Source organism: Eschscholzia californica, unplaced genomic scaffold (genome assembly GCF_041429995.1).
Source record: "Eschscholzia californica isolate CP2 unplaced genomic scaffold, dmEscCali1.0.p SCAF_2, whole genome shotgun sequence".
In the NCBI taxonomy this organism is placed as follows: Eukaryota; Viridiplantae; Streptophyta; class Magnoliopsida; order Ranunculales; family Papaveraceae; genus Eschscholzia; species Eschscholzia californica.
Window position 1 is genome coordinate 54,119,419 of NW_028238309.1, and position 20,460 is coordinate 54,139,878.

The 20,460-nt window shown below is 37.2% G+C and overlaps 3 protein-coding genes and 1 pseudogene across 9 annotated transcripts; 2 read left to right on the plus strand and 2 right to left on the minus strand.

The window, feature by feature from the left end:
- The first annotated feature begins 1,489 nt into the window (after positions 1-1,489).
- LOC147559077 (uncharacterized) lies at positions 1,490-2,389 on the plus strand (annotated as a pseudogene).
- A 39-nt stretch (positions 2,390-2,428) lies between these two features.
- Positions 2,429-3,175, plus strand: LOC147559078 (uncharacterized). Its single transcript, XM_086660861.1, is given in 1 exon segment — positions 2,429-3,175. A coding segment is annotated over 1 exon segment (696 nt). The 3' UTR covers positions 3,125-3,175.
- An 879-nt stretch (positions 3,176-4,054) lies between these two features.
- LOC147559079 (uncharacterized) lies at positions 4,055-10,006 on the minus strand. Of its 3 annotated transcripts, XR_015234485.1 has the most exons (4): positions 7,093-10,006; positions 6,645-6,925; positions 4,583-4,661; positions 4,055-4,510 (listed from the first exon to the last, which is right to left on the minus strand). XR_015234485.1 is itself a non-coding variant. In XM_086660851.1 (2 exons), exon 1 carries the CDS (start codon positions 9,621-9,623, stop codon positions 7,095-7,097), a length of 2,529 nt encoding a protein of 842 aa, XP_086516977.1. In that variant the 5' UTR covers positions 9,624-9,890; the 3' UTR covers positions 4,055-4,661; positions 7,093-7,094. The 3 variants fall into 3 exon arrangements, 1 of the variants encoding a protein (XP_086516977.1); XR_015234486.1 differs by lacking the exon at positions 6,645-6,925 and having other exon boundaries at positions 7,093-9,807; XM_086660851.1 differs by lacking the exon at positions 6,645-6,925 and having other exon boundaries at positions 4,055-4,661; positions 7,093-9,890.
- Positions 4,055-18,584, minus strand: LOC147559080 (uncharacterized). 5 transcript variants are annotated; one of them, XM_086660857.1, is made up of 10 exons: positions 17,797-18,164; positions 17,103-17,203; positions 16,564-17,019; positions 15,538-15,741; positions 14,864-15,418; positions 14,140-14,219; positions 13,624-13,987; positions 13,327-13,539; positions 12,313-12,649; positions 4,055-4,316 (listed from the first exon to the last, which is right to left on the minus strand). In XM_086660857.1, the coding sequence occupies exons 2-9, from the start codon at positions 17,145-17,147 to the stop codon at positions 12,317-12,319; spliced, it is 2,250 nt and encodes a 749-aa protein (XP_086516983.1). In that variant the 5' UTR covers positions 17,148-17,203; positions 17,797-18,164; the 3' UTR covers positions 4,055-4,316; positions 12,313-12,316. The 5 variants fall into 5 exon arrangements, with proteins under 5 accessions (XP_086516983.1, XP_086516985.1, XP_086516982.1 ...); XM_086660859.1 differs by lacking the exon at positions 4,055-4,316 and having other exon boundaries at positions 12,090-12,649; positions 17,103-17,162; positions 17,797-17,885; positions 17,946-18,055; XM_086660856.1 differs by lacking the exon at positions 4,055-4,316 and having other exon boundaries at positions 12,090-12,649; positions 17,797-17,885; positions 17,946-18,055.
- Positions 18,585-20,460: the final 1,876 nt, after the last annotated feature.

Genomic DNA, 20,460 nt, shown 5'->3' on the forward strand with positions numbered 1-20,460 from the left:
AAGTAAACTAATATTCGATCCGATAAATATCCTTATCTAGTAAGTAGTACTATAAAATAAGGCCAACGCTTTGGGGAAAGCAATATAGTTTCCGGGGTGTGAAGTTTTGGGTGGAAACAAAATTTTTTTTTTTTTTTTATTTCCCCCGAACAACCAAATCCTTTTTAGCTTCTTCTTCTTTTCTCCGGCGACTCCACCATCTCTGACGACTCCATCATCTCCGGCGACAAAGTTTTTTTTTTCTCCTCTCCATCTCCGGCGAAGGGGAGGAGCCCCTTCGCCGGAGGTCTGGTTTCCAGACGAGTCTGGTTTGAAGAACAAACCAGATCTCGTCTGGTTGTTCAAACCAGACGAGCTCCGGCGAAGGGGCTCCTCCCCTTCGCCGGAGAGAAAGAGAAGAAAGAGAGAAGAGAGGGAGAAGAGAGAGATGAGAGAAAGAGAAGAGAAGATGGTGAAGTCGCCGGCAACATCCGGCCGGCGACTTTTTCCGGCGACATTAAAGGAGTGTTTGGTTTAATTTTTTTTTGTTTTCCACCGTCTTCCCCGGAAACTTTAATGTTTTCCCCAAAACAGTGGCCTAAAATAATAATAAAAATTTAAATTTATTCATAATAATAACATATAAAATGTAGGGTTGAGATTTATTATATAGATCTAACGGTTAAAAATTTAAATTTTTGTTAAAGTTTCGGATATCGAATATTACCCGATATCCGTTAATATTATCTGATTCAGATACGGATATGCTTATATCCGATTCGATAATCTACCGTTTACAGGCCTATAGGAAAATTTGGTTAAAATTCTATATAGATCTTTTGTTTTGGTGAAAAAATCAGTCAATATTTTTTGATTTTGAGCTCTATAATTACTTTTCCAATTTGCAATATTTTGCACAGTTTTGACAAACTTTGCAACTGCTTTGTAACAGCTTCCAACTGTTTTGCAACATGTACGGACAGTTTTACTTGCTTAGGTTGCTGTAAATTTGAGTTTTAGGATGTGAGAATAGTCCCACATGGGAGAATGGGTAACTAGCAACCAAGAATATAAAGAATAGGTCCTCTCCACTCATTGCCAATTGGTTTTGAGTTGGATGGCCACAAACTTAACATGGTATCAGAGCTAGGCCCACACGTGATAGGCTTAAAAGCCACACGTGCTCCACGTCACCCGTAAAGAAAAAAAACACACGTGTTAGGCTCAAAGAACGCCACACGTGAGGGGGCGTGTGAGAATAGTCCCACATGGGAGAATGGGTAAGTAGCAACCAAGAATATAAAGAATAGGTCCTCTCCACTCATTGCCAATTGGTTTTGAGTTGGATGGCCACAAACTTAACATAGGATACATATATAATAATGCGTTCTGGGTTGGGTGAAGTTTATACCTTTTTCGCTTCATTTCTTTGTCTAAAACTTGAGTCTTGATCTTACTTAGACCCTTGATTTAATTGTTGAAAGGAGAGTTGGGTAAGCATTGGTTGCTCATGAACCTCTTGAAAACAGTAATTTTGATCCCATCATTTTACCATAACTTTTCCTTCTTATTATCATGTCATCTTCCTCTTCCACTCTGTTTTCCTTCTCCTTTGATTCTAAAATCAGAACAGACTGTGAGAAGTTACCATTCTAGTACACCCCAATCTAGGAATGTTAAAAAGCTTGATGATGCTCCGGATTACTTCCATAAATTGGTTACAGTGAAACCAACTCCATCGATCTAAAGATTCGATGCTCTACTGAGTTCAATTGTTAAGATTAGATGCTACTTGAATGTGTTGACGTTGTACAAGAAGATGAGTTTGATGGGTATCTAACCAAGTACCCATACATTCAACATCCTGATTAATTGTTGTTGTCAATTGGGTCATGTTGATTATGGGTTCTGTTTGTTTGGAGAAATTTTCAAGAGAGGTTATAATCCTGATGTAATCACTTTCACTACTTTGATCAAGGGACTCTGTAATCTAGAAATGATTGATACGGCCATTCAAATGTTCGACAAAATGGCTGGCTACGGGATTCAGCCGAACACAGTGTCATGTGGAACTCTTATAACAGGTCTTTGTAAAATTGGTGAAGTAGGACTTGCTCTTGAGTTTCAAAAGAATATGGTGAAAAGATGGAACTGCGCTCCTAACGTTGTCTCTTATAGCGTGATCGTAGATACTCTTTGAACCTCAGGCCGGTTGGGTGAAGCAGTTGAACTCTTTAAAGAGATGTCTACTCGAGGCATTACGGCTGATATCGTCACTTGTACTTCTCTAATTCGTGGATTTTGAGATGCGGATCAGTTAAATGAAGCGGTTAGATTGTTTGACCAGATGTCTAGTCGGGGCATGACTAATGTGATCAATTATAATACTTTGATACATGGCCTATGCTAATGTGGTCAGTGGAAGAAAACTAGAAGATATTTCGATCAGATGGTGGAACAAGAGATTTCACCCGATGTATTTACATTTAGTATATTAATAGATTCAATCTGCAAAGAAGGGATGATGAAAGAAGCTTTCAAGTTATTCGAAATGATGACTAAATTGAGTATAAAACCTAATATCGTAACTTATAATGTGATGATTTATGGGTTTTGCTTAACATGTCAACTAGAAGAAGCCGTAAAGCTGTTTGGTTTAATGGAAGATAAGGGAATCAAGCATAATGTTTACAGTTACAGTAGTTTGATTAATGGTTACTGCAAGAGCAGCAAGTTAGATGAAGCCATTTAACTCTTTAGAAATATGAGATAGAAGGGGTTGAAACCCAACGAAGTCCCGTACAATATACTAATTGCTGGACTAGGCAAGAACAGAAGATTGAGAACTGCACAAGAGTTGTTTCTTGAGATAAAATCTTGCGGCCAGACTCCTGACCTAGTTACATATAGCTCATTGTTGAATGGGCTATGCAAGAACCAACATCTTGACGAGGCGATAGAACTACTTCGGTTCATGGAGGTTAGTGGTCTTGAAGCTGATATTTATATCTATAATATCCTCATTGATGGGTATTGCAAGGCTGGAAGATTGGAGGATGCAAATAAGCTATTTAACGAAATCTCGAGTAAAGGATTAATGCCTAACATGGTAACGTACACCATAATGATAGATGCAAAACCATAACAACAAACATAAGCCGGAAGTATTACAAAATGCCAAAATGATATAAGGACAGCCGTTAATTGCTTAGGACGAGCAATTTGGCCTCTATTGTCTTTGTGCATAACCAATGAGGTAGCATTGATGATTGAATTTGGTGGATAGTAAGCATCTTCAATCCAGACTAATTGGTACATTAACTTAACTTCACAAGAACAAGAAAACCAGATACTCATTTATGAGCAATACAATAAGTTTCACTTAAAAAGTATACAGAGGACCTCAACTTACACTCATTCCTTGACCCCGTTAATTCTTGGAGTAGCGGACAATTTTAGGTTTTTGAGCTGCTCCACAGAAAGCAAATTTACAAGAAAGGATATAACGGTATCACTAGGGGAAAATTCCCTTTCACGCATCTTCAGAAGCAATTGCATTGCCTCACCAACCTTGCACTTTTTAAGTAAACACATAATGATGGTATTATAAGTGATGCAATCAGGTAAGCAACCCTTCCCTTCCATTTCACTAATCAATTTGTAAGCCTCTGACAACCTTCCAGTTCTTGCAATGGCAACTAACCATTGTATTATATGTTACAATGTTGACAGTAGGAGCTAACTGCTACCACATTTTTGTATAGGGTCGTCTTTTTCTTGTTTCCCAGGATTTAGACCACTCTGCTAGTATTTTTCTACTTTTGACTAAATTTAAATTCACCTTTCTCTAAGTTAGTTTTTTATGAAATCCTTCATTCTTAGATGGTGTTGGTTTGTTAGTTTAGTTTCTCACTCGTCTATATCCAACCTGTCTCAATGCGACTAGCCATAATCAGACTCAGCCACAATATATTTGTTTTGATCAAGAATACAATAATCATTTTTAAAATATTCAACATAATGGACATACTCAAGTGGATTCAAAAGTTGATCTGAGACTAATTTAAACGGGTCAGAAAAAAGTATATTTTGAAATTAACATTGAATCATAATCAGTCAGATCTAAATTTAAAATTAATCAATAGGTCGATGTTTTGGGGAAACAAGAAAAGTTTCTGGGATACGAAATTTTAAAAGGAAAAATATCAGATTTTGCCTCCAAACACCCTTCTTCTAATGTCGTTGGCCAAGGGTCTTTGGAATTCATTAAATAACTAATTTGAAACTCTAAGTATCTGAGAGAAACTGCATCAGTACACATGAAAAGAAGAAAAGAACTGGCTCAAGGAAGCTCCTTTGTCCGATCAAAAGGCTCCGAAGTTTTGGCAAAAATAGACACAACTTGCTTTTGAGTTTCCATTGTCTCATGCTTATGTCTTTGCCTATACACATCTTCCTCGGGCAAAAGAAGCATCCCTCTCATGACATTAGAACAAGGTTGGCCATGAACTGACTTTCATCGTCTATTACTCTATTACATGAACAAATCCCTTGTTTAGACCAAATTCTACATGGAAGTACGGGAAATCCTTAGGAATTGAGCCAATTAAACCCTTTTCGGTTGTCTCTATTAGCTTCTTTGCATTGTGCTGCCTCCATTTGTCTTCAGCTTCATCTATAGCCTGCAAAACATTACCATCTTTTAGAAACTCAACAAACCAAGAACATGGCTTTCTTGGGCCAACTCCAAGCACAACAAGTACAGAGATTTTCTGTCATAATAACGTAGATATGCTTTAACTAAAGAAAACAACCAACAAAATACAAATTATGCTTAAGAGAATGGTGGAAAATAGTGGAAAACAGACATAACTTGATTTAGTTCTAACAGATCAATTTATTCCAATTTTTAACTTAATAAAGACATGTTGGTTTCCAACGCCTACAACACTGATATTCAAACTTGGGAGATAAATCTCACAAGGAACCTAAATGATTGGGAAGTGCAACAGTATGTAACTCGTCTCGAGACTCTCCAAGATCTAAGAATTTCAGACTCTCCTGACGTAAAGGTGTGGACTCCAGAGGAGAAGGAAGCCCTCTCAGTCTCCAATTGTTACAAAAGATTAGATCAGGATAATCAAGTTTTGGACCCTGACTCATCTAGTGTCACCCGGCACAAGGCAATACCCCCTAGAGTTGGCTCCTTTCTGTGATCTCTGTTACTAATGAAAGTTCCAACAGTGGATGCTCTCAAGAGAAGAGGTTTCTGTCTCCCCAACAGATTTACCCTCTGCAAGGAAGACGAGGAAAGCATAGATCACTTGTTCCTTCAATGCAAGATCGCCACAGCTATTTGGAAGTTCTTTATAAACAAGAAAATTTTGAGCTCCTTTCTGACACAAAACGTAGAGAAAGCGAAAAGGATACAGAACTTCCGCAAAAAAACCAATTAAGCAAAACTCCGAAGAAACAAAAGGCAATCATGGATAAGTAATCCAAAAATCAATGTTCGGTAGCTCTTTCTTTTTTCTTCTTTATAAAGAACACTAGTATAATAACAAACATAGTTGACTAGTAAATCTCAAGGAACCCACAATTCACAGAATGATCTAATGATCCAAATTAACTAACTTTGTCTGATGAAGCAGTAGTGTTCAATAACTCAAAAACACAACTAATTAAGCAAAATTTTCAAGAATCCATATCTCATAGTTAATCAAGTAACCCGAAAAAGACATCTGGTTTATCAAGTTAACCTAAAGGTCCTAAAACACAGTTCAGCAACTAAAACTCACAGAATTAAGTTAGCTTGTAGAGAACTGCACAAGAGTTGTTTATTGAGATGCAGTCTAGCGGCCAGACTCCTGGCCTAGTTAGTAGTTACATATAGCTCATTGTTGAATGGGCTATGCAAGAACCAACATGTTGACGAGGCGATTGAACTACTTCGGTTCATGGAGGTTAGTGGTCTTGAAGTTGATCTTTATATCTGTAATATCCTCATTGATGGGTATTACAAGGCTGGAAGATTGGAAGATGCAAGTAAGTTATTTCACGAAATCTCGAGTGAAGGATTAACGCCTAACATGGTAACGTACACCATAATGATAGATGGCCTTTGCAAGAAGGGGATGTCGCTAGAGGCTAAAAAATTGATGACCGACATGGACGATAATGGTTGCTTGCCAAATAGCATCACTTACAATACAATTATTCATTGCTTTCTTCAACAACAAGAGGTTGATAAGGCAATGCGACTTCTTTATGAAATGCGGAAAAGAAAATTTGTACCCAATGATTCTATAATTTGTTTGTTAATAAAGATTCTATCGGTGGATCAACTTAAAAACCTAGAGTTTTTTCCCAAACCAAGGAATGATGGGAAAGTGTAATTGAGTAACTTTACATGAATGTTAATAACATAATGGTGATGTTTTATCCTTGAAGAACTACTGATTAAGGAAATCGATATTAATCTAGTTACAGTGTTTTCTTTTTCCGTTTTTTTTAGCAAATGCCTTCTTATTGTTTTCATACATCTTGCATTGTATGAGAAATATGAAGATCAATTCGATAGTATGTGATGAAATGACACATGAAGTTGCAGATGGATTTAGACATGAAGTGTTTGGACAACATCAGGAAATAGGTTTTGGGAGAACCTCTTGACACATTATTTCAATTGAACAACCTGCACCGATTCATTTGCTTGGAATGAGGTTGATTCCTTAAGCCTTGTGTTCTGATTAATAAACCTATAGTTGCAAAACCGTAATCATGAACATAAGCTGGAAGTATTACAAAATGATATAACTATATAAGAACATTCGTTAATTGCTTAGCAATTTGGCCTCTATTGTCTTTGTCCATAGCCAATGGGGCAGCATTGATGATTGAATTTGTTGGATCGTAACCATCTTCAGTCCACGCTGCTAGCTTGGTGCTGGCATGTTTACATTCAGATATTTGATGTCAGTGTTCCCGTAGCTAAACAGTCCAGACTAATTGGTATATTAACTTCAACTTTATAAGAACAAGAAAACCAGATACTAGTCTATAAGCAATACAATAAGTTTCACTTCAAAAGTATATAGAGGACCTCAAACTTACAATCATTCCTTGACCCCATCAATTCTTGGAGTAGCGGACAATTTTAGGTTTTTGAGCTGCTCCACAGAAAGCAAATTTACAAGCAATAAAATAACGGCATCGTTAGGAGAAAGTTCTCTTTCACGCATCTTAAGAAGCAATTGCATTGCCTCATCAACCTTACGCTTTTTAAGCAAACACAGAATGATAGTATTATAAGTGATGCGATTTGGTAAGCAACCCTTCCCTTCCATTTCACTGATCAAATTGTAAGCCTCGCACAACATCCCGTTCTTGCAATGGCAATTAACCATTGTACTATATGTTACAATGTCAGGCACTAATCCATTGTTTGAGATTTTATCAAATAATTTTTCTGCATCTTCATATCTTTCAGCCTTGACCAACCCATCAATTAGTGTATTATACATTTCAATACTAACTTTAGAGCCACTACCCTCCATTACCTGCAAGATTTCTATTGCCGTGTCTAACTCTCTATTCTTACAGAGGCCATTAAGCAATGACCCAATTGTAACTAGATCTGGAGTTAGCCCGCATGTTTGCATCTCAATAAACAACTCTTTTGCAGTTCCAAATCTTCCACCCTTGCCATGACCAGCGATAAGTATAGTGTATGTGTATTCATCGGGTTTACATCCCTTCTGTTTCATTTTCTCTAAAAGTTGCATAGCTTCATCCAACCTGCAACTTTTACAATGTCCATCTATCAAAGTACTGTACGTGATCTCATCGGGCTCCAATCCTTTATCTACCATTGAGTCGAACAATTTCACTGCCTCCTCCAGTTGACCTGTCAAACACAACCCGTAAATCATCGCGTTGTATGTAACTAAATTAGGTTCTACTCCCAATTTAGCCATTAAGTTAAACAACTCCCAAGCATCTTTCATCATCCCTTCCTTGCAGATGGAATCTACTAAGATATTGAACGTCACTACGTCGGGTAAAATGCCATGTTCCACCATTTGATCGAAATATATTCTTGTTTTCTTCCACTCTCCACATTGGCAAAGACCATGGATTAGAGAACTATAAGTCACCACATTCGCCATAATTCCTTGATTAGACATTTCTTCAAAGAGACAAACTGCTTCAACTAACTGTCCACATTGGCAAAGACCATGGATTAGTGAATTATAAGTCACCACATCCGCTATAATTCCTCGACTAGACATTTCTTCCAAGAGACTAACTGCTTCACTTAACTGTCCACATTGGTGAAGACCATGGATTAGTGAATTATAAGTCACCACATCCGGGATAATTCCTCGACTGGACATTTCTTCAAAGAGACTAACTGCTTCACTTAACTGTCCACATTGGCAAAGACCACAGATTAGTGAATTATAAGTTACCACATTTGCTATAATCCCTCGACTAGACATTTCTTCAAATAGACTAACTGCTTCACTTAAGTGCCCACATTGGCAAAGACCATGGATTAGAGAATTATAAGTTACCACATTCGCTATAATTCCTCGACTAGACAATTCTTCGAAGAGACTAACTGCTTCACTTAACTGTCCAGATTGGCAAAGACCATGGATTAGAGAATTATAAGTCACCACATTCGCTATAATTCCTCGATTAGACAATTCTTCGAAGAGACTAACTGCTTCAGTTAACTGTCCACATTTGCAAAGACCATTGATTAGAGAACTGTAAGTCACTACATTCGCTTTAATTCCTTGACTATACATCTGGTCAAAGAGACTAACTGCTTCACCTAACTGTCCGCATTTGCAAAGACCATTGATTAGAGAATTATAAGACACCACATCCGCTTTAATTCCTCGACTAGACATCTCATCAAAAAGTTTAACTGCCTCGCTGAGTTGGGTTGATTTGCAAAGAGCATCTATTATCACACTGTATGTAACAACAGTAGGAGATAAATTCCATATCTTTACCATCTTGGTTTGGAATTCAATAGCAAGACCCACTTCACCAACTCTACATAGGCCAGTTATAAGTGTTCCACACGTAACAATATCTGGTTGAATCCCAGAGTCAGTCATTTTATCAAACACTTCAAGGGCATCACCAATCTTTTTCTGCAGACACAACCCTTTAATAAGTGCATTATAAGCGATCAGATCAGGCTCATACCCACTCTTCAAACATTTTCCCATAACACAGAATGCATAGTTTAATTGCCCTAATTGACAGCAACAGTTAATCAAAATATTAAATGTGAACAAATCAATTTGGATTCCAACCAAAATCATCTTTTTATAGAGGGTAAACACATCCGAGTAGGATCTAGTAGTTTTGGAAACTGAATTCAGTAGTTGATTAAAGGTAGAGGTAGAAGGAATAGGTTTGATGGAAACCAATTTATCAAAGTAAACAAGAGCATCATCAAGATTCTTAAAATTCCCAGGCTTATTACATTGATCTATTACGAAACTTTGAAATTGGGTAGGAATTGCTTTAGCTGAAGGAGAATGATAATAACTTGTGAGAATGGAAGTGAGAGAACGATTAAAGGAAGAAACTACAACTGGTCTTTTGAGGAGGACTTCCATTTTCTCTCTTTCTGTTGGAATAAGAAACTGTTCACCAAATTTGTCTCGTTTGGCCCTTTTCTATTAAAATTTCATCTTAAATCTTCTCATGATTGTGATTGTGCTTCTTGTCCATTTAGCTAGTTTGTCTGGTGTGAAGACTGATGGCTCTGTAAGTGTGAACAAATCTAATACTGTTGAATGTAAGGACGAGCTTTTCAATTTGCTTAACTTAAAAAGATGTCTAACATTGAAAGATTTTCTTTTTGTCGTTGACATAATGAATATTATTGATGTTGTCACTCTCAATGCATATAAATTGGTATTTCTTTTAGCCGCCCAACGGACTCCGGATAAGATTGCTTTTGCTTCGCTTGTTCTGGCTTTAATATTAGATGTTTATTAGGTCTCTAGTAGTCAGTCCAAATGTTGATATTATTGTCAGTGTGAACCTCTGAGATGGTAAGAGTTGCAATATTACCTATTTGTTTGCGGATAGATTTTCAGATCTGGTAAAGAGCCTGTCTCATTGATTTTGGGTATGAGGATCTGTAAAAGTAGTTGTCTTTAAGAAACTTCACCTAGATGGAATTGGGTTCAGCCTAAAGGCGTCAAGCCAACTTAGTTAGAAAAGCCTGATTATCTATGTATAGGTTTTTTATGCCCATGCCTCCATTTTTCTTAGGGAGGCAGATATACGACCACGCCTTGGCACATATACCTTTAGATTTCCCCCACCAGAAAGGATCTTGGGTAGTTGCTATGTTGTTCCAGATGCCTTTAGGTAAGGCAAAACGTTAAATCTGGTATTGCGGAACGACAGTTGCGATCACTAAAATTACCACCGTGAAGGCAGCTTGAAAGAGAAAGTTGTTCAGCCATTTTGAGAGTTTACCCTGGATTTGATCGAGGATATAGTGGAGCACCTTCATTTTGCGAGCACCAATAAATAGTTGTGCCCCAAGGTATTTCTAAGAAAGGGAGACTTGTTTGAATTTGAGACCATGTATAATCATCCTTTTAAATTTTGGATGAGGGTTCTTGGAGAAGAAAATATTGGACTTGGTGTAATTGATCATTTGTCCAGAGGATCTACAGAAGATCTCTAAAATTTGCTAAAGATTGTGAATATTATAAAGAGAATTCTTGTCGAAGAGATATAATCATCCGCCAAGAGCAAATGTTTGATGACTAGATCATCATGTCGGGAGGGAAAATTGACACGATATGTCACCCTGGTTAGAATCAAGGAGTCTGCTCACGCCTTCCGTGGCGATAGTGAAAGGGGGCGGGGGGGTAGTGGGTTATCTTGTCGTATACCTCTGCTATGGTAGACAGTAAGACATGGTTTACCATTGATAAGTACGGCCATAGACGACGTGGAGATGCAAGTCTAGATCATTTTGATCCAGTGATTCGCGAAACTCAATTTCTTCATGATATCAAATAGAAAAGACCATTCAATGCGATCTAATGTCTTGGACATGTCAAGTTTAAGTCCGAAGAAGCCTTTGGCACCTTTGAGATTCCTGTAAGAGTTAATGATCTCTTGACAAATGATAATATTGTCAGTAATATGACGATTAGGGACAAAAGCTGTTTGGAATGGGGAAATGAAGGAGCCAAGCCTATCAGTTAAATTTTTTGTTATGATTTTATAGGTTGAGTACAGGAGACGACTAATAGGTCTATAGTTTGTCGGGTTTGGGGGTCGGAGTTTTGGCAAGCAAGAAGATCTGAGTATGATTGAAAAAGGCCAAAAATCGAAGTTAGGAGTGGTTGTAACTTGACAAAGTACTACCACTACTATACTGGTATCACGGCAAGAGAGTTTTGGCCCATCATCAAGTGTTGTATTATTTAGAAACGGGATGGCTCTGGTATGCTTCCATGTGAGTATTCCGTATGTCATAGCTAGGCATATACCTCTTTCATAACACTATTCTCAATTAGGGACATTTTGAACTTTGATTGTGAAATCACGATCATGTTCACAATCGGAGATAGATAAGAATAAATAAAAAATCATCCTATTTAACGAAGTTCAATAGTATATTCCTTACCTGCATCCTCGGATGAAGACAGAACCTTGTACCTCGTATAGACCAGACCAGAACCTTGTAAATCATATAGACCTTAACCAAAGAATAAAACATACTGCCCTTGCCCCTTTAAAGTGACGAAGCTAGGGTTTCACTTTTGAATCCTTTGATGTGAAGACTCATCTTTTGAGAGATGAGTCTGCCATCTTTATCAGTCCGTCCTGCTCCAGTTCAGGTAAGAGTAGGGGTTAGTCTTTGATGGAATCCATCATTGTTAGAGGGTGTTGGTTCGTTTATTTGTTTCTCACTCGTCTAGATCTTGAATTGTTTCTCACTCGTTTATTTGTTTTGATCACGAATACAATAATTGTTATTATAATATTTTAAATACTAGACATATATGAGTGGGCACAGTTTATCTGAGACTATAACTTAAACAGAGTCAGAATAAACACATTTTGAAATTAACTTTGAATCAAAATGAGTCAGTTGTAAATTTAAGAGTAAATCGATAGGTCGATGTTTCGGAAAGCAAGAAAAGTTTTTGGGGTATAAAATTTCATAAGGAAAGATTCAGATTTATCCCCCAAACATACATTTCTTCTGACGTCGACGGCAAAGGGTCGCCCAAATTCTTTAAACAGTACACATGAAAAGAAGAAAAAGACAGGCTCAAGGAAGCTCCTTTGTCCAATCAAAAGGCTCCCATTCTTTGGCGAAGACAGACACAGCTTGCTTTTGAGTTTCTGTTGTCTCATGCTTTTGTCTTCGCCTATACATATCCTCCTCGGGCAAACGAAGCATCCCTCTGATGACATTCAGACCAAGGTTGGTCTTGAACTGACTTTCATCATCTATTACATGAACAAAGCCCTTATTTAGACCAAATTCTACGTGGAAGTACGGGAAGTCCTTAGGAATTGAGCCACGTAGGCCCTTTTCGCTTGTGTCTATTAGCCTCTTCGCATTGTGCTGGCTCCATTCGTCTTCAGCCTCATCAATGGCCTGCAAAACATAACCATCTATTAGAAACTCAGAGAGCCAAGAACACGGCCTTTTCAGAGATTCTGTGATACTAACGTAGAAATGCTGTGACTAAAGAAAATAACCAACAATCTGATAACGAAATACAAATTATGCTCAAATGAAAGTTGAAAGACAGTTTTTAGTTGGAATATCGTAACAATGTCGTCATTACATGAGACTAAGTTCGTAAATTTTGGATCCTGGTGTTTAATATGATAAGGAGATCTGAAAATGGAACCAAACCAAGTTGTTGCTGTAACTTTAAAAGAAATGAAGCCTCCAACACAAGAGGAAAACTTCATTCACAAGAGAATGATGGAAATTAGTTTTCCCACCTGATTTAACAACCTAGATTTAGTTCTAAGTTCTAACAGATCAATCTCTTCCATTTTTTAACTAAAACAACACAAACATGCAGCTTCCTCCATTCAGCTATTATTCCAGTTGAAGTTATATGGGTTCAATAGGTAAGAAGTAACCTAATCATTTCAAATGGAACACCAGAAGATTTCCGTCCAACATATATACATTAGCTAAAATCATATTAAACCACACAACAGAACTTTACTGTAAAGATCTCCATGCTAAAAAAATGATCAATGCAAGGAAGTATAAAAAGTTAAGAAAATTTGAAATGATGTAGATTTAAGACTAACCTTCTTAAAATATAAAGGTGCCTGCCTAGCAATTTCGCGTGGCAAAGGGATGCACTCGATCAAACAATGTCGCCGTTGCTTTGCCAGCCCCATCACAGTTTCAAGAAATACAACATCTCTCTCTTGCTGAGCGAACATCTTAATTAGGCATTTCTTGAAATTGCGAATTTCATCCCACACATGGTTGTCAGCATTTCTCGTGGACGGTTCATGCTGTAAATGGACAAGGTTCTACATAAACATCTACGAAGGAAGTCAAACGAAAATAGCAAACAAGGGAGGTCTCATGAAGCTTACCTGCATTGGTAAAATACAGCAATGACCCTGCACAACAGGTTGCCATTGTGGTAGCATCATATACGTAAAATTAGCAATTGAAACAACAAGATGTCTTGGCCTCGTTGGGTTCTCAAAACAAAACTGGCAGCGTTCTTGCTGAGTCAAGATGCGACCTGCAATACTGTAATTCTTGGTTGACTGCTCGGGAACCACAGTGTTCTTCTTGTTTCTCTTTCTACTTGGACCATCATCATAGTCATATTCATCGTCCGCCCGCGTTGACATGCTATACTTCTGATTCTGCATTATATTTCGAGCCAGATTCATATCAGCATCCCCCTCTTTTCCCTTTACTCGAAGAGATAACTCATCCCTTACGTGCCTGCATGCAAACATACAAATGCTAAACAATTCAACCAAGAGGCTAAAGAAGAAACTAGAAAAGCAATAACATTTGTAACCACATCCACCAAGACTGACTACCTTGACTTCTAGCAACTATGTAGATGAGATAATGCGCAGAGAAAAGCTAACCTGCTAGCACTTCTCCTAGCTTCATAGGTGCTAACTTTTGCACCACTGTCCTGCTTCTGCTTAATGATCTCTATTTCTTTCTGGCAAATTACAAACATTTTAAATTTCGATTGGGATTTAGACATAAAACTACAACAAAAGATTACTTTATAAGCACACATTATCAGACCCAAACAGAGTGATTAGTTTTCAATAGTAACAGAGAATAACATGTTCCCCAGTAAATTTAACCTAATGGAATGGAAGCAGAACGTAAAAGAGATTTAAAACATACCACCCGACTTTCCATATTTATTATTGCTATACTCTCGATACCCTAACTTTTTGGTATCTACTTATTGTTTATTTTCCAATCCCTTGTTTTTGTTTAATTAAATACTTCAGGTTTGCAAAATAACTAGAAGGTTATTCAGCGAGTGACTTATGTAAGCCCCCACAAAAGCTTCTACGGTTCTACCTACAAATATGCATAAGCTCTCCGATACTATTTAACTCGCCTTATATTCTACTATATTTGGAGCTACTGATTAATATTTGACACATGGCTTCTTGGTTGAGCCGTAAGCTAGAGAAAGCAATGGGATTCAATTAGACTCCATGCAATAAGAACATAAAAATTAAAATAACTAAATAAACTAGAAGCAATTCCTGAAGATGGGACAAGAGGTCGTAGATATGTACTAGAGTCTGAAAAATTATAGCTAGAATAAAATAATTTTCTCACCATAAGAATTTCTGCCTCATCGTGCTTCCCTTTCATTCTTAGTTGCATGGCCTTAGCTGCTAACTGATTCGCGCTCAATTCTTCCTTAACATGTTCAGTCTTTTCCTTAGGTGTGGCAGCTGTTGAAGATTCTAAATCTAATGTCATCGGTACAGTTTCCACAGGAGAAGAACTGTTAGGACTGTAACCATCTTTATCCTTAGAAACAACTTCTCGCAAGAAGCTCCCATCATTTGCGAACTTGTTTAGGTGGGATGTTGCAGCAGATATAAGCTGAGCATTCTCGGACGACAGAACATTCCCCTTCCCTTTTCTCCAGGACAGTGAATCATGTTTAGGTGTTCTCATTTCTGGGCGTCTAATAGATACGTCTTTTAGGTATTCTCTCTTTTTACTATTTACATTGACAATATCGTGGTTAGATTGATCATCTGAAACACTCTCATGCTTCTTCTTTCTATCTCTTATGGCATGTAAATGAGCGCGAACAGGGGCAGCACGGGATGCTGCAGATACAGCAAGTTGACCTGGAGAACCCCAGCGTTCTTCAACAACCTATAAAGATGTAGCTATTAAATGACCAGAAAAGTGGTAATTCTTACAAGCAAATCTCCAGCTAATGTTGTTTTTCCGTGACAAGAGACTCAGATTGCTTAAATATTAAATTGATTTACCTCCTCAAACTTCCGTCCCTCACGAGCAGCTTGTTCCTGAGAACGTTTCAAGGCTTTCAGTCGCCAACTTGCACCACCATCTCCGACTACCGAAGAAGACATAAGCTGATTTGTGTTAACCTTGGTTTGGACTTCATCTTCGGGAAAACCGCTACCATCATCTTTATAATATGGGTTCAGCTCTCTAGGATTTGGCTTCTTTACCTAAAAAATCACAAAAAAAAATACATGCAGGAATCAGGATATTAGCAACATAAATTTATTTGAAGTATAAAAAAAGGAACTCAGTAAGACCACCTACTAATCTTTAACAAGCAATAAATTGGTCAATCTAGACAAATTCTAAGTAATACATCAGAGACTTCGAAAGACATGGTGGCCTGAGAGGTGTTGACAACATACTGAAAGGACGTTCCCAAAGTGTACATCAGGAATATTAAGTAACAAACTAGAGGCTCCAACTATCCTGTAAACATAATCCACAAACCTCAATGTCTGCAAAACATGGAATAATTGCTACTTTACACGAAGCACTAGACTACGACTCTTCTCTCCTATTCCCATATCGATGACTAAGATAACTGAACATAAGTAATTTAGAAAAATAATATATTCCATGTAAAACTGCATTTGTAGATCGTGGAAATGTTAATATTAACTAATGCAACGTGTCCTTGAAAGTTGCTCTCTAACTTAGCCATTCTAATAATTTAACGAGTCCCAATAATTTAACGAGTCCTAATATTATGAATAAGAGAACCAGTAATCGCGATTGTGATTAAATCATTTCTATTGGAGCTACAAAAAAAGGTAAGCTTAATAACAGAAAGACACCTAAAAATAGGTGTAAATGTGTTTAGGCCGAACAAGATAAGCCTAACGATGGACGGAGTGAAGGATACATAATAATGGAAAGATACCTACAAGTAGAGGCAAATGAAAATTTGCATATCTAAATTTAATGTACAATTCAAGGTTTGAAATGCTAATGTACGCTCACGCAGTTTATCCAGAATAAGGGCTTACCTCGTCAACTTGTGGTTCATCTGGTAGATCATTTGTTTGAGTAGACTGTCTTTCCTGTTTACTTGCTGGCTTAAGCATCCATTCCAGACCCGCTTCTTTTCTTTTCTGTTGACCCTCATCTTCATTTTCAGAACCATTAGAAGAACTCCCCGATGAATAACGTTTGTTTTTTCCTTTTCTAGCTTTCTTCGATTGACCCGACGTTTCATATGATTTGTTCTTCTTGTGAGCCTTTTTCTTTCCCTTCCTACGAGTCTTGACTTCTGAATCAGAACTAGCATCCTCACTATCAGACAAAGAAGAGGCTGAATACTCATCAGACGAGTACCATTTCTTACTCTTCCTTGAACTTCTTTTTATTTTCTCAGTTCCTTCATCATCTGAGCTGTTATTACTTGATTTCTTCTTTTTCCTCTCTTCTTTGTCCTTCCTATCTCTTAGAGGGGAATTTAAGTCCTATAAGAAAAAAATTAAAAGACAACATTATAAAGAGAAAAAACAGGTAAAAGTCTAACCCCAATCAATGTAATGGAACATACAGTTTTAAGTTGATCTCGGGGTATAAACTTCACTCCAGAGAGCATTGTTCTGCTATTAGTCTGCTAACACTAAAATTTCAGGTAAGCTTACGCAACTAAATCTGCAAAATCAACATAAAAAGTATCAAAAGCTAAGGTTCCCAAATTGGGTCAAATTGACAAATTGCAACTGATTTACAAGTAACAAAATAAAAGAACCATGTTTGGGATCATATTCAGTGAAGAACATGAGAAACTAAAAGTAACTCCAAGGAACGCACTAGCTAAGAATAAAACCGAGAAGCAATTTACTTTTAAGGGTTATCAATTTGTCTAGTGGTAAGAATAAATTCTGAAGTAAGAATTACAATTCTAAAATCATAACCATCAATCTACAATAAAAAATCAGACTAATTAACAAAATTTGAACTTATCTAAGATTTAAAACTTATAAGAAAGAAAGAATCTATACAATTCTTGAAGGGGGGATTTCATCAAACAGTTGGAGTACAAACCTACAACCTAAACAATCTCTACAATTCTCAAAGACACTCATCAATTGCTTGATGAATTTATTAAAAGGGAAAGCAAATTTCATCTAAACCCCAAGGAGTAAGGATAAATAATCTCTATTAGTCAGAACATTCAAATTTTAGAAACTTTAACAAATTACACATCAAGGTGGTTGGAATCACATCATGTATCAAGTACTCACCAGAAATCTGAGTATGATCAACCAACCGAATCCTTAAGAGAGACAGTGAAGATTTAGGATAAAACCCTAGTTGCTCGGATGCTCGGTTCCTTAATATGGTTAGAATCAAATCAATCCAATCCTTCGAGAGAGAGAAAGTGGAGATTAACTGGTGACGAATTTCAGAAGTTAGGCACTCTCCTTTTTCTTTCCCCGTCCCCAAAGTAATTAAACAAAAAATTACTTCTATTCTTCTGAAAAAATTACTAAGACCGACCTAGGCTGTAATGGCTCCGACCCTCCGCCCATATGCCCATATTGAGGTCAATTGGGCAAATCTACCGTTGTAAAAAGCTCTCAAAATTAGGAAATTTGGCTAAAATTCTCACAAAATTTTGGGTTTTGGTTAAAAAAGATTAGTCAATTTCTTTTAGTACTATTTCGAACAACAACCAATCCGATCTTACCAAAGTCTCTCAGCTTATCTCAAACAACAACTGGAATATGAATATTCTCATAGAGAATTTTGATGCTACTACTCAGAATCTCATAAGAGCAATACCACTTAACACAGGAGGAAAAGACAAGCTCAGATGGAAGCTTACCAAGTCGGGCAAATTCACAGTAACTTCTATGTACCAGCATCTTAGCTCCAAGCCTCCAACCATCTTAACACTAATACGAGCAATCAGAACTGGAACTTCATCTGGTCTAACCAAACTATACCGTGTATAAAAATGTTTATATGGAAAAGTTGTACCAAAGCTCTGCCTGTTAGAGAAAGAATAGGAAAATACATTGACAACAACATTTCTTGTCCTAATTGCACAAATACAGAATCTATTGAGCATGCTCTATTACATTGTGCTTTAGCTAAAAACATATGGTTTCACTACAATATCATCTCTGAAAACATCACTTCTATCTCTGAATGAATATTCTCTTGGGAAGCAGATGATAACGTGTGCTATACCAAAGAGAACATACACTTTGCGCACATATTATGGATTCTTTGGAAAGTGAGATGCGATCATTGCTTTCAACACGAAATCAACGATCTCAATAAAATTATCAGAATGATTGAAAACTTCCCTAAAATCATGAAAAAACAAGAGAAAATCAAACAAAAAACTAACGAGAAATGGCAACCTCCGGCTCAAAATTTCATAAAAATTAACGTTGATGCATCTTTTATTAACCTAACATCCAATATTGGAATTAGCTTCATTGTTCATAATGCAGAATCTAAATTTATAGCAGCTCAAGCAAAATCTACCAGAGCCAAAAATAGTGAAGAAGGAGAGGCTATGGCGATTTTATTCGGAAATGAATGGGCAAAAGAGAACCATCACAAGAATATCATTATAGAAAGCGACAATATCAATTTCATCAAACATCTTCACAATAAATATCACTCTCTTCACTGGCAATCCCTGATGCATATATGGAAAATTCGAGATAGTAAACACGAATTTGAAGCGGTGAAATTTGAGTACACAAAAAGAGAATGCAACTCCAGCGCAGATAAATTAGTGAAATGGGCGAGAAAGAAGGAAGCTAGTAAAATATGGAGGAATGTCCCTTGTATGTTATTCAATAAGTATTGTAATAACTTTGTTATTTAATATATGAATATCTAGTTCAACAAAAAAAAATTTCTTTTAGTCTTCATTCCCTGAGTATTTTTTAATTTGTAACACCTTGCGACAGCTTCACAACGTCTGGTGACCACTTTGCAACGTCTGGCGACAGCTTTGCAAAGTCTTGCAACGCGTTGCGACAGTTTTACAACGCCTTACGACAACTTTGGAGCGTCTTGCGACACCTTACAACAACTTCTCAACACCTTCCAACGCCTTGCAACATCTTTACAAATAATTGCAAAATTTGGATTTTTAACAAAAAAAAAAATAAGTCCACCCCTCCTTTGGTGTAGTGGTAGGGCATCCCTCTTAAGACCGTGAGGTCTTAGGATCGAGTCTCGGTGGAAGCGGTTTATCACCAAAATTTATCTCATGCAATTTAGACACTAAATAAAGTAAATGTTGTCGGGCTTTAGGTTATTTGTTGTCAGCCTTTAGGCCTATTTAATTATTTGTCTAACTTAGGCGGTTATCCGTGCTTATCTCATCTTTATGATGTGTCAATGCCTTGTAACGACTCACGTAGATCGTAGTTGATTTCTTCAAAAAAAAAATTAAATTCGATCTTCGACCCAATTTCTTGCTAGGATTATGAAAGGTTGATGTTTTGGAAAAATAAGAAAAATTTTCTGGGATAAATATCAAAGGGTGGAAAACTAAAAATGTTCCATCAAACACACCTTCTATTTTATGTCGCCGGTATAATCATCGGTAGGCAAAACTCGTCGAAATTTCATACTTTATCTCTTCTCCTTCTCTTTTCTCTTCCTTTTCTCTCTCTTCTCCATATGCTCTCTCTACTCTTTGTCGTCTCTATCTACGACGAAGGGTCTCCTCCCCTTCGTCGAATCTCATCTAGTTTTCAAATTCGTCTGAGAGATAAGAGAGAATGAGAGGAGAAAAAACAAAAGAGAAGATGAGAGAGGAAGAAGTGTTGCCAGAGATGGTGGAGGTGTCGCGGGAATTTGTGGAGGAGGTCGCCAGAGTTGAAAGTGGTAGTGGGAAAGGAAGAAGAGGGAAGAAGCTGAAAAGTAGAAGGGTT